Here is an 11,730-nt window from a genome sequence, read left to right as displayed (position 1 = left end):
TGCTGGGATTAAAGGCGTGCGCCACCACGCCCGGCAGCACTGTTATTTTGACTTTCAAGTTTATTTTACCTTATTTTGTGGTACTAGAGACTGAACTCAATACTGGGCAAGCTGAGATGAAGTTTTTGTTTGTTTGTTTTTTTAACTTATGCATATAAGTGTTTTGCCTGCATGTAGGATATGTACTGTACGCATGCCTCGTGCTGTGTGCGCGCCTGGAGCCTGTGGTGAGAATAGGGCATTGCAGACCTACGACTGGAGTTCCCGGTTGTGAGGCGCCAGGTCAGTGCTGGAACTGAAGCACTCAGAGCCTGAGTTGCGCAGCCACTGAGCTGTCTCCCCAGCCTTCCACACTTGGAATTTCGAGACAGAGTCTTAATAACAAGCTGCTTTGAAGTTTGTTATCCCATCTCTGTCTCCCAAGCCTGAGCTTACAGATTGTAAGCCACCACATCCCACTAAGATATATTAAGGCTGAAGCCAAATGCCCTCGCTTTGTCCTGGCTCTACAGCTGCTCCCTCTGCTGTGTTGACTAGAATATACTGGACTTTGTGTCTTGGCTTCCTCATGTGTAAAAGAGCAGAAGAATCTAAGTATCTGATAAGACCTGTCTAGGTTAGTACTGTCAAGGGTTGTGAACACTCAGTCTGGTGCAGCGTGGTGATCCAGGCCACTCATACTGGGAGGGCAAGGACCCCCCCAGCCCCTCTCCGTCCCCCGCTGCCCTCTCAGTAGCTGTCTCCTTAACGCCCTCCAGCTCCAGGACCCCCAGCCCCTCTCCGTCCCCCGCTGTCCATTCAGTAGCTGTCTCCTTAACGCCCTCAGCTCCAGGACCCCCAGCCCCTCTCTGTCCCCCGCTGCCCACTCAGCAGCTGTCTCCTTAACGCCCTCCAGCTCCTGTTCACACACAGCCCTTGCTTCCTCCAGCTTCATCCCAAAATGTGAGTTTCTCTGTTCTCCATTCACTGAGCTCTCAAGTCCCCACTTCCTTGTCACACACAGCAGGTTTCGTGTCATCGTCTGTCTGCCTCCTGCCCTTCTAATCAAGCTGTTCCCTCCTTCCTTCCAAGGAGTACACCATGGTCCTGTTTGGTAGTGTTTATTTCAGGGAGAAGGGCTTAGAGGCCTGCGTCTGCCCTGTGGAACTCAGGAGTCTCCAGCTTCTCACTTGGCCTTTGGATTACGGAACTTTCGTCCAGCAAAGACAGCTTTGTCCCCAAGAGCCTCCTCAATCCTGTAACACAGAACCAGAGCTGCTGCCTTATAACACAGGAGGACCTTCCTCTCCCCACTGTCCAGGCCTCTGTACCCACTGTACCTCATAAGCTGGTTGTATTTGGCCAGACGCTCCGAACGGCAGGGGGCACCAGTCTTGATCTGAGGTGGGAAAAGGGATTTGGAGGGGTTGGGCTGGGCCCCGAAGGAGCAGGCTGTAGTGGCCTCCATCCAAGGTGACTGAGGAGGCTGGTTAGATACTCAGTAGCGGGGACCCCTGCATGCATGCCTACCTGTCCCGTGCAGAGGCCCACCACGAGGTCGGCAATGAAAGTGTCTTCCGTCTCCCCAGAGCGGTGGCTCACCATCACCCCCCAGCCATTAGACTGTGCCAGTTTGCAGCTGTGTGGAAAGGACATCTGCTAAGGCCTTATGTGATCTCCTCAACAAGAAAGCCAGGGGTGGGCAACGCACAGCTTTGCCTTTGTTTGGGGGCAGTGGACACTGCACGGAAGGCAGTGATGCTAAGTTCTCTGGGGAAGCAGGAGAGATTTCTGATCTCGGATTAGGGTGGTGAGAAGACGGCACAGTACGGAGGGAGGCTAAGGGTCGTGGCAGAGCTCAATGGCAAAGGTCTTGGGGACAAGCCAAGGGTTAGTCATAGGCTTGGGGTTAAGAGGTCAGGTTCCCAAGGAAGGGCAGACTTATGGCAAGAACAGCACACTGGGTTGAGCCGGAGCTGCAGGTGGCCATGGCGAGCCTGAGTTGTCAGGAGCCACTCACGCCTGGATGGATTCCGTCACTGAGCCGATCTGGTTGACCTTCAGTAGCAGGCAGTTGCATGCCTTCTTCTCAACAGCCTGAGCGATCCTCTTGGGGTTAGTGACTGTAAGGTCATCTCCCACAATCTGGATGTCCACCCCAGAGAGGAATGAGGTCCATGTTGCCCAGTCATCCTGGTCAAAGGGGTCCTCAATGGAGACCACTGGGAGAGGGTTGGGAGCACAGCTGGGTTAGGGACGGCGGGATGGAGGGGTGACACGTAACAGGGCTAAATGGCGGCTGTGATGGAGCCAAGGACAGGAAGGACTGCAGCTGTGACAAGGCCAAAGACTGAAATCTGTGTTAGGCAAGTGCAGGACAGCAAGGCAGGGAGCGCACGTGGGACTCTCACCAGGATAGTCCTTGATGAAGCTCTTGTACAGCTCCCCAAGCTTTTCCCCACTGATGTGCCGTGCAGGGTCGTCAGGTGACTTGAAGTCCAGATCATACTTCCCATTCCGATAGAACTCAGATGCTGCCACGTCCATGCCGATTACCACCTTGTCTGGGTAGCCCGCCGCCTGGATGGCTGTCTTCAGCAGCTCCAGGGCTGGGGGAGGAGCGAGGAATGACCTGAGACTCCGGTGTCCCCTGGACCTGAGCCGCTCTCTCCCCTCCTCGTACCGACCCAGTGGTCTCTGCCCAGGATGCTCGGCACTGACCCTCGTTGTTCTCCAGGATGTTGGGTGCAAAGCCGCCCTCGTCCCCCACATTCGTGGCGTCCTTCCCGTACTTGGCCTTGATGACCCCCTTGAGGTGGTGGTAGACCTCGGCGCCAATGCGCATGGCTTCCTTGAAAGAGCTGGCTCCCACCGGCAGGATCATGAACTCCTGCATGGCCAGCTTGTTCCCAGCATGAGAGCCCCCATTGATCACATTGAAGGCCTGAGACAGGAGACAGTGCTCAGAGCTGGCTGGCGTGAGGGGTCAAAGGTGAGAGGGCACTGGAGGAGCAAGCTGGACGCTGCCCACTAGCTGATCGCTCTAGGAGGCTTAACTGGACTCCTCAGAACCTTCCCCGATTTTCTACAAGATGGTGATGAAGCCTGCTCCCCTGCCTGCCCTATTCTTCTGAGAATTAAGAGAGCTCGAATATAAAGCTCCTAACATGCGCCTGACCTATAAGAGGGAACACTATTTCTAAGTAAGCGAGCTTGTTTCATTCTCAAAACACCTCTATTAACTGTAGACGCTTAGCCGGGCGTGGTGGCTCACGCCTTTAGTCCCAGCACTCGGGAGGCAGAGGCAGGTGGATAGCTGTGAGTTCGAGGCCAGCCTGGTCTACAAAGTGAGTCCAGGATGGCCAAGGCTACACAGAGAAACCCTGTCTCGAAAAACCAAAAAAAAAAAAAAAACAAAAAAAAAACAACTGTAGACGCTTATCAATTTCTTCTTTACAGATGAAAAAGTGAGGAATAGAGATTAAACAACCTAAGGTCACACAACTAGAGAACAGGCAAGGCCTGGGTCTGAACTCAGTAGCTGTGTGTCTCCTGAGTTAGTGCGCTTAACCCATTCTTCCTCTGGTAACCACAAATGGCAGCATTATTATTGAGACTAGGTTCCGGTTCCAAGGGTATAAGTGACTGGAGTAACAAGGGATGAAGAAGAAGACAGCTGGTGGACACACGGAAAGCCGGGACGCGGACATACTGGACGCGCTGTGTTCCTTCTACAGAGCTCAGTGTGTTTATTATGTACAGCTGGGCAGAGAAGCGGGTGAGTGTGTGCACGCACACGAGAGGTGCAGTCTGTGCTATACAGCTGGACCAGGGGGTGAGTGTGTGCACGCACACGAGAGGTGCGGTCTGTGCTATACAGCTGGACCAAGGGACAGGGCTACGGGATCCAGGTAAAAGCAGCCTCTGTAGAGGAGCAGGGGAGGAAGGGGATTTGTACTTGGTCATCGAGGAAGGCTTTGCCACACCTCTGAACCTTAGCCTAGGGGACAGACTTGGCCATTCCTCCAAGGGTCTGAAGCTTGGGGTCTTTGAAAAGGCTGGCTCATGTAAATGCACACATTCACACAGGACTTGGAATGCTCAGGGCTTGCTTTGCACTCTACAAAGTTCAAAGGATTACAAATGAGAGGGCAATGGTTTCATATGGACTCAGAGGACACAAAGAAATATGGAGCTCCCTGCCCTGAAAGCACTTTCAAAGCTGACAGGGAGGATGAGGAGATGGCATCTGGACAACTGGCCTGAGCCTGGAATGTGAAGGAACCCAGGGACCTGGCAAGGGAAGGCGAAGTCAAGAGGCTTAGCTTTAGACTGTGGGAAAAGAAAGAGGGAGGGGCCGGGAAGATTGCGTTTCAGGAAATGCTTCTTTGGAGCAGGATCTGAAAAGGTAGATTTTTCTAGGGGGCTGCTCAAACATTCCTAGGTGGGGAGGGGCAGCTGTCCCGGAGAGTAGGAAGGGCTGGCCACACTCACAGGCACAGGAAGGACAAGGTCAGGGTTCCCTGCAAGGTCTGCGATGTGCCGGTAGAGAGGGACCCCCTTCTCAGCTGCTCCAGCCTTGCAAACGGCCAGGGACACACCCAGGATGGCATTGGCTCCAAACTTGGCTAGAGGGAGGCAGGCAGGGGAAAGGATGAGACCTCTTACAGGGTTAGGAGTTAGTTCCTCCTAGAACATTCCCTCTGGTCACCCCAGGAGGAAGCCACTTGACATTAACATTTTGTTAACTCCTCTCTCTTCCCCGGGCCATCAGTTTCCCATTTGTCTACTGCTGGCCAGGCCTGGCGGGAGACAGACATCAGGAAATGCCTCTACCCAGCTACAGCGTGCCCCCGAGATGTGGGATCCGTGGTCTCTCTTGCACCCTTGCCACGGGCCACACCCTCCCCACCTCTGCCACTTCACTCACACTTATTCTCTGTCCCGTCCAGCTCAATCATGAACTTGTCGACTTTCTCTTGATCCACAACACTTAGTTTCTGGAAGAGGCAGAGGTCGGGAACGGGAACGTGTGGGTTGAAGGAGCAGTGAGAACGTGAGGCACAGGGTCACGGGATGGGGGGGGGGGCTGGCTCCTCCACTTGCCTTTTCCAGCAGAGCAGGACCTAGAGTCTTGTTGATGTGCTCCACAGCCTTCAGCACTCCTGAAGGCCAGAGAACAAAGGGGTTCACATTTTAAGTGGCTTGGGGCCTCTTCCCGTGTGGGGTCCTTGCTTTGGGTTCCGCCCTCTGTGCCTGTCCCGCATCCGCCCTGACACAGGCTCCTTCCTTGTCGTGTCGGATTAGCTCACCTTTCCCCAGGTAGCGTGATTTATCTCCGTCTCTTAGTTCCAGGGCTTCATAGATACCCGTGGACGCTCCACTGGGCACAGCTGCTCGGAATCGACCTGGGCAGGAGGAAGTGGCAAGTCAGAGGGAGTCCGCCCGCCAAGGCCTGGGGTCACCTCCCTGTGCCCAGAGAAAGGAGAAAATACAGAGAAACTCCCAGCCTCCCCCAGCGTTGGGCCAGAGGAAGGGAGGAGGGCCTATGAAGGAGTGGGTCTGGGGGAGAAGACCCTCGGACGGAGAGCGGGATGTGGCATCGAACTCTCAGAGGAGCAGCAGGTGAGGTTAGGGGTCTTCAGAGGCAAGACAATCGAACAGGCACGGGTTACCCTTGGCAGTATGCAGGTCCACCTCCACTGTGGGGTTGCCCCTGGAGTCCAGGATTTCTCGGGCAAAGATTTTCTGCATGGCCATGGCTGCACCACAGGAGGCTGTGAGAGGGTGAGCGAGTGTGGGCAGCTGATCCCTTAAGGAACTGGGAATCCCTTGCCCTTTTAAGAGTCTTCTCCACCCGAAGAAGGCAGGTGCTGGAGCTAAAAATACCCCCATAAAAAGGTCACAGACCAAAGAGGCAGGCAGGGAGGCCAGCCCCCTCCCCCACTCAGAGCAGCTCCCATTCCACCCTCCCAGGCTGAGAACCAAGGGCTCCTGACTTTAGAACTTTGCCTTTATGCTTGCTGGGTCTTCCAGCCCTCAACCCTGTCTGGCTCTGGTCCCATGCCCAAATCCTCCTAAGACCCTAAATTCTCTGCTGGCCTCACTTCTGCCTTCTTCATCTGCTTCCCCGCTCCCCAGCACCTCCTTTCCTCTATCTGTCAGTACCCCTCAGTATTTGCCCCAACCCTGCTTGCTCCATCCTGGCCACTTTCTTTTTCAAGCACCCTCAGTCCTAGGAAGAACACAGGCAAAATTTCCCTCACGTTTTCCAAGCTGGCACCAGGCCACACCTGCATACCGCATAACTGAAGTTTTACCGAACCTGTGATGTCTTCCTTGGAACTTTGAATGGAGCTTCTGGGCTAGGCTGCAGCTGGGACAGTGTCAGCTCACCCTGTGAGCTGGGCATTTATCCCCAAGCCACCCTGTGCCCCGGCCAGCCCCGCCTGCCTCTCTCACCCCATCCTCCCCTCCACACCAGGCAGGCAGCCAAGTGCCCACTACTGCCTAGAGCAGATGCTTCTGGCCTGGGGCACGCACCCCTTCTCAAAAGTTAATAACGACTCCCATACACTGTTTTCTGTTCCCCAATAAAGGTCTCTACTTTGAAGTCCACTCTTTGAGCAAACAGGAGAGGGGCTCTGATGGGGAGGGTCGGAGGGTCCTGCCCGTCCTAAAGGTTAAAGAGGAACTAGTGCCCTTTAGGAAAGGCCAGGGGTAACCCGAGCCCGGCAGGCTGAGGAGGGGGCCTAGGAAAGGGGCTGCAAGACTGACATGAGCACGTGCTCCACTCACTAGGAGGCAGGCAGCGCAGGCCACACAGTTGGGGGGAAGAAGCAGTGATGCTGAGCAAGCTCTGTGGTCTAAAGTCGACACCCCTCCACCAAAGAGCCTTCACTTCGCGGGGCCCTCAAAGCTGCCATTTCGGCACCACTCCACCCTGCCCTCCCTTGGCCAGCGAAGAGGTATGAGAGAGGCCAGGAGACGAATATAGACCAGCACTGAGCGCTGGCCTGGCGCCCGACGGATAGTGCTGGGGCAGCACTTAGGGGCCAGCGTGAAGCGTAGTGCTCAGGAGCCCTTTTCCCCAGCGACTGTGTACTCTTCAGCGCCCAGCCCCTTGTCTATCAAAGAATGATGGTGTTATATCACGAATGGGGGAAAAAACAGAAACAAAAAACAACCACGGACGGGAAAGGGGGATGGACCCTTTGTAAGCTCCTGGATGCCTGCGGCCTCTCTGTCCATCCGTTTGCAGCACCGCGGAAAGTGAGTCCCTGCACTCGGTAACTGTCTCCGCCTTTGGCGGGGCTAGGGCTAGTGTGGGGTCGGCCTCGCGCTCTGCCGACGCCCGACCGGCTGGTGTCCCGGGGCGCCTGGGCTTCTCGCCCGCCGGCGCTGGGGCGGGTGACTCACTCCGCGGCCAGCTCTACAGCGCTCCTCCCGGCCGGCCCTCGCCTTAGGGTCGACCTCCTTGGCCTCCACCCTAGGGTCCCCACCTGTCGTCTCATCCCCGGCCCGGCCCCTCCCCTCTTATCTCCTGCCGCTCCCTGCGGGATTTTTCCACCCTGGGGCAGTAGGCGCGCAGGCCAGAGGTCATGGGGATGGCGGGCGCGGAGCGGCGCCACGTGCCCCGGCGCGGCCCCGCCCGTGACTCAGCCACGCGGCTGTCGAAGAACCTGGGCTCGGTGGGCGTGGGGAGCTAGGGTTAGGGATGAACACCAGGGAGCCCAACCCGGCTGCAGAAAGGAAGCCAAGTCCCTCCACCGGGTAGGGGCTGCAGACCCCGGCGCGCGCCCCTCCTCCTCCGGGGCACCGGAAGCGGCCGAGCCCCTCGGACGCAAGGGGTCCCGAGTGACTCCGTCACCCCTGGCTAGCCTCACCGGGCTGCCGAGCGGCGGGTGAGCTGGCCGCACACAAGTACTTAGCAAAAGTTTCACGGGGGAAAAAAAAAAAAAAAAAGAACAAAAACTCAAAGGGCCCAAAGTAGAAGGGACTTTCCCCTTCTTGTAAAAGTCGCCATCCTTCGTACTTCTTAGTATTCTTCCGCCTTTAGAAAGGAGTCCCGTCCGTGTCACCGGCCGGCGCCCCTATTCAATGACCTCTGTAGAGAGAGGGTTCTGGCGTGGGGCGAGGCTCTGAGCTGGAGAGGATCCAGCGAAGGAATAATTCCCCTGGAACACAGGGATGCGCTCGAGTGGACCCTACTGCATGTGCGTTCACGCAGACGGTTGGGACAGGTGCCCTGGTTGGAGACCTTTAACACCGAAAGATGACCAGAGTATTTATTTTTTTAAAAAATCAAATTTACTTATGCTCTCTTATCGTTTAAGCAAATTTAAAAGAGGAGCGGGCAGCAGAGCGCAACCCAGGGCCTCTGCCCGTTCCGCCTGGTAGGGACACGCATCTTCCCTCCTAGGAAGGTCCGAATCGGTCCTTCCAGGCGCGCTCGCGCAGCCGGCCGCTAGCCCCAACCGCCCCACGCGCTGTCTTCTCACTGGCCCGGCGCAGGCGCGGGCGCACGCGCCGCCGCCCGCCGTTCCTTCCCTCCCGCGGAGGTGGGGGGGGAGTAGGGGGACTCGTTGGGTTTAACCCTGAGTTCCCCGAACCCACTTTAATTTGCTCGCTCTTACTGATTTTCTTAATTTTTCTTCTTCCGTCTCTACCTAAGTGGCTTTTTAATTCAGTATGAATTGGAGCGAGTCCCCCCCATCCCTAACCTTAACCTCTCTCTTGCCACCACCATTCCAGCCTTTTGCGTGGCTTTCCATCGAACTCGGCAAATTTTGCAAAAACGTGTTTCGGTGTATGGGGGGGGAAAGGGAGGGGAGGGCTTTTAAAAATTGCATTTGCAAAAAAGTTCGCTATCTGGCCAGGCAGGGAAGGGGCAGATGGAGGGAGGGAGGGAGGGAACGGGGAGCAGGCCCCGCCCCGCCGCCCTTTGCAAATAAAAATCTGAGGGGGGGGGGAGGAGGAGCAGGAAGTGGCGGTGCGAGGGCTGCTGCACAGCTAACACAGCCGCGTTCCGGACGGCAGCGCGTGCCCCGAGCTCTCTGCCTCTCTCCCCCCCGCCCGCCCGCCCGCGCCCAGCCCGCGGCCCCAGCAGCAGCCCGCAGACAGAGCGGCCCAGCAGCAGCAGCAGCAGCAGCAGCAGCAGCAGCGCCATGTCCGGGTGGAACGCCTACGTCGACAGCCTCATGGCGGACGGGACCTGTCAGGACGCGGCCATCGTAGGCTACAAGGACTCGCCCTCCGTGTGGGCCGCCGTCCCCGGGAAGACCTTCGTTAGCATCACGGTACTGCGAAGCTTGCGCGGTCCCGGGCCGTGACGGGGCTCGGACCCTCCTGGGGGGTGGGGGGGAGTGCTGGGTGGGGGCGGGCGCAGTCTGGCGAGGGCAGCGAGGGGCCGCGCTCCGGCCGTCCGCCTGGAAGCGGCGCGGATGGCGGCTGCACGGGGCTCGGCGCCTCCCGAGCCCCCCTCGGCGGCGGCGCCCATCTCGCCCGCCGCCCCGCTTTCTGCGGCGACGGGGCGTTACATCCGGGGCACAGGGCGGGGAGGGGCGCGTTGCCCGGTGCGGCGGCCCACTTCCGCCTGCCCCAGGGCGGGGCGCCTAGGCACGCGCCGCAGTTTCAGCCTGGGATTGCGATCGATAAAGGAACTGGGGGAGCCCGGGCTCCCCCTCGGGCCGCCGGCTCGCGCTGGCTGCCACCATTGTCTCCCCGTCGCGGGGGTGCGGTGGGCGCGCCGGGCGCGTGGCCTCGGCCCCGGCCGGACCTCCGAGAGCCCTCCGCCCCTCCCAGCTCCGTTAGAGAGGGCGAGGCCGGCAGACACACACCCCCAGTTCGGCGCGTTAGCCTCAGCATTCCTCTGAGGCCGCTCCCGGAAGTCCCCTCACCCTCCCTTCCCGCCATCCCGGCCGGTCCCGCGGCAGGCGAACTTTGCGAGAAGTTCTGAGAACAGTAAAAGTGAAGGAATAAGGTTTGCTGCTGTCCCCACCACCTTCCCTGGCCACACAGCCCGGAAGTGGGGAGGGGGAGCGGAAGCTCGAATGGGGGGGAAGGGGATTTCCGGGCGGGAGGGTACCGGATATAGGGGTTTGGGGTTTATGGGGTGTGGGGGGAGAAAGGTTCCCTGAGATGTCTAGACTCAAAGACAGCCTAGTCCCCCACCCTTGAAAACTTTTAGGCAGAAAGCCCCCAGGGGCCGGCCTCTTCATCTTGGGGCGTAGATACCTGGACCTAAACTCTAGGTTACTGGGAGACCCAGGCGTCCTGGCTTCTAACAACGCCTGCAGAACCTTTGACCAAATAAGGGCAAAGTTGCTTCTCCTCCCTCTCTACCCCCTCCCTTCCCCCCTCTGCTTCTGCTTTCCCTGAAGGACTGTTGTGAGCATCCAAAGGTTCCCCTAAGATCATGGATTTTTTTTTTTTTTTTTGGGTGCCCTGCATTTTCTTGATTTGCTTTCCCTATTAAACACGAAGATCTAAGTCTCCAGAGGAATATTACTTACTGGTCCTACTTCCTCGGCTTTAGGATCATAAGTGTGCCGTGCCCTGCCCTGCCCACGGGGCTCTACCCCCTGTAACTTTTGATGGTGGCTATGAAGAGTCTTCACTCACACTCCAGGGTAAATAGCTGGGTATTGGAAGACAAGTTACGCCAGTGAACTAACTTAATGAAGTGATTGTTTCTTCTAGCCAGCTGAGGTTGGTGTCCTGGTAGGCAAAGACCGATCAAGTTTTTTTGTGAATGGGCTGACACTTGGGGGCCAGAAATGTTCTGTGATCCGGGACTCACTGCTGCAGGACGGGGAATTTACAATGGATCTTCGTACCAAGAGCACCGGAGGAGCCCCCACCTTCAATGTCACTGTCACCATGACTGCCAAGAGTGAGTTTCTGAGTTTGACTGGTTTTGTTAATCGTTTGGGGTTAATCTGTGGCTCCTCAATGTGAAGACTGCAAGATACTTTGCTCTCAGCCTGCTGGATGTGGGAACCTCGGATAGTTCCTTGGGTTCTGCTGCTCTGGCTCCCCATCTTGTAAATTACCTAAGTCCCTTCCTGCTTGAGTTTGCTTGGAGTACACTGTTGGGATTAAGTCAGCATTTGGCTCTAATCTTGGGTTCTGTGAAAATTTGAGAGGTAGGAAGCTCATCCCCAGCAGTCTACAGCCTGTTAAGCCTGTGACCTCTAAATTTTGCCTTTTCCCTAGTCTTTAAGCTTGGGACTTTTTTTTCCCTCCTCCATTGAAAAGCTCTATTGTTTTAGGGTGACTGACAGCCTGCCTGTGTGTATGAGGGGGGAGGGCTGGTTAGGAGGGATGAGGTTAGATTACACCCCCAGGGCTGGACAGCTGCTGAACAGCTGGCAGGGTTCAACTGGCACCTGGGTCCTAGCCTCCTCTCTCTTCCCTCCAGCGCTAGTCCTGCTGATGGGCAAAGAAGGTGTCCACGGTGGTTTGATCAACAAGAAATGTTATGAGATGGCCTCTCACCTTCGGCGTTCCCAGTACTGACCTCGTCTGCCCCCTCCCCCACCGCTCTTCAGCTTTTGCACCCCTTCTTTCCACACACGCACCATTATTTTTTTGGGCCATTACCCCATTTCCCTTATTGCTGCCAAAACCACATGGGCTGGGGGCTGGGGCTGGATGGACAGATACCTCCCCCTACCCATACCCCCTCCTGTGTGTGTTTGGGGAAAATTTTTTTTTTTTTTTTTTGTTTTTGTTTTTTTTTCTGAATAA

General features: G+C 56.8%; 2 protein-coding genes across 2 annotated transcripts; one reads left to right on the top strand and one right to left on the bottom strand.

Annotated features, from left to right (window-relative positions):
- Window positions 1–987: 987 nt before the first annotated feature.
- On the bottom strand, window positions 988–5,865 carry Eno3 (enolase 3). Its single transcript, XM_051167528.1, has 11 exons — window positions 5,655–5,865; window positions 5,292–5,387; window positions 5,086–5,144; window positions 4,910–4,979; window positions 4,474–4,607; window positions 2,701–2,923; window positions 2,391–2,588; window positions 2,000–2,201; window positions 1,510–1,618; window positions 1,320–1,378; window positions 988–1,235 (listed from the first exon to the last, which is right to left on the bottom strand). The coding sequence occupies exons 1-11, from the start codon at window positions 5,737–5,739 to the stop codon at window positions 1,166–1,168; spliced, it is 1,305 nt and encodes a 434-aa protein (XP_051023485.1). The 5' UTR covers window positions 5,740–5,865; the 3' UTR covers window positions 988–1,165.
- Window positions 5,866–9,081: 3,216 nt separating this feature from the next.
- Window positions 9,082–11,707, top strand: Pfn1 (profilin 1). Its single transcript, XM_051167527.1, has 3 exons — window positions 9,082–9,278; window positions 10,681–10,873; window positions 11,402–11,707. The coding sequence occupies exons 1-3, from the start codon at window positions 9,147–9,149 to the stop codon at window positions 11,497–11,499; spliced, it is 423 nt and encodes a 140-aa protein (XP_051023484.1). The 5' UTR covers window positions 9,082–9,146; the 3' UTR covers window positions 11,500–11,707.
- Window positions 11,708–11,730: the final 23 nt, after the last annotated feature.

This window comes from Acomys russatus, chromosome 25, assembly GCF_903995435.1.
Source record: "Acomys russatus chromosome 25, mAcoRus1.1, whole genome shotgun sequence".
Classification (NCBI taxonomy): Eukaryota; Metazoa; Chordata; class Mammalia; order Rodentia; family Muridae; genus Acomys; species Acomys russatus.
This window is presented reverse-complemented; position numbering and strand designations above follow the sequence as displayed.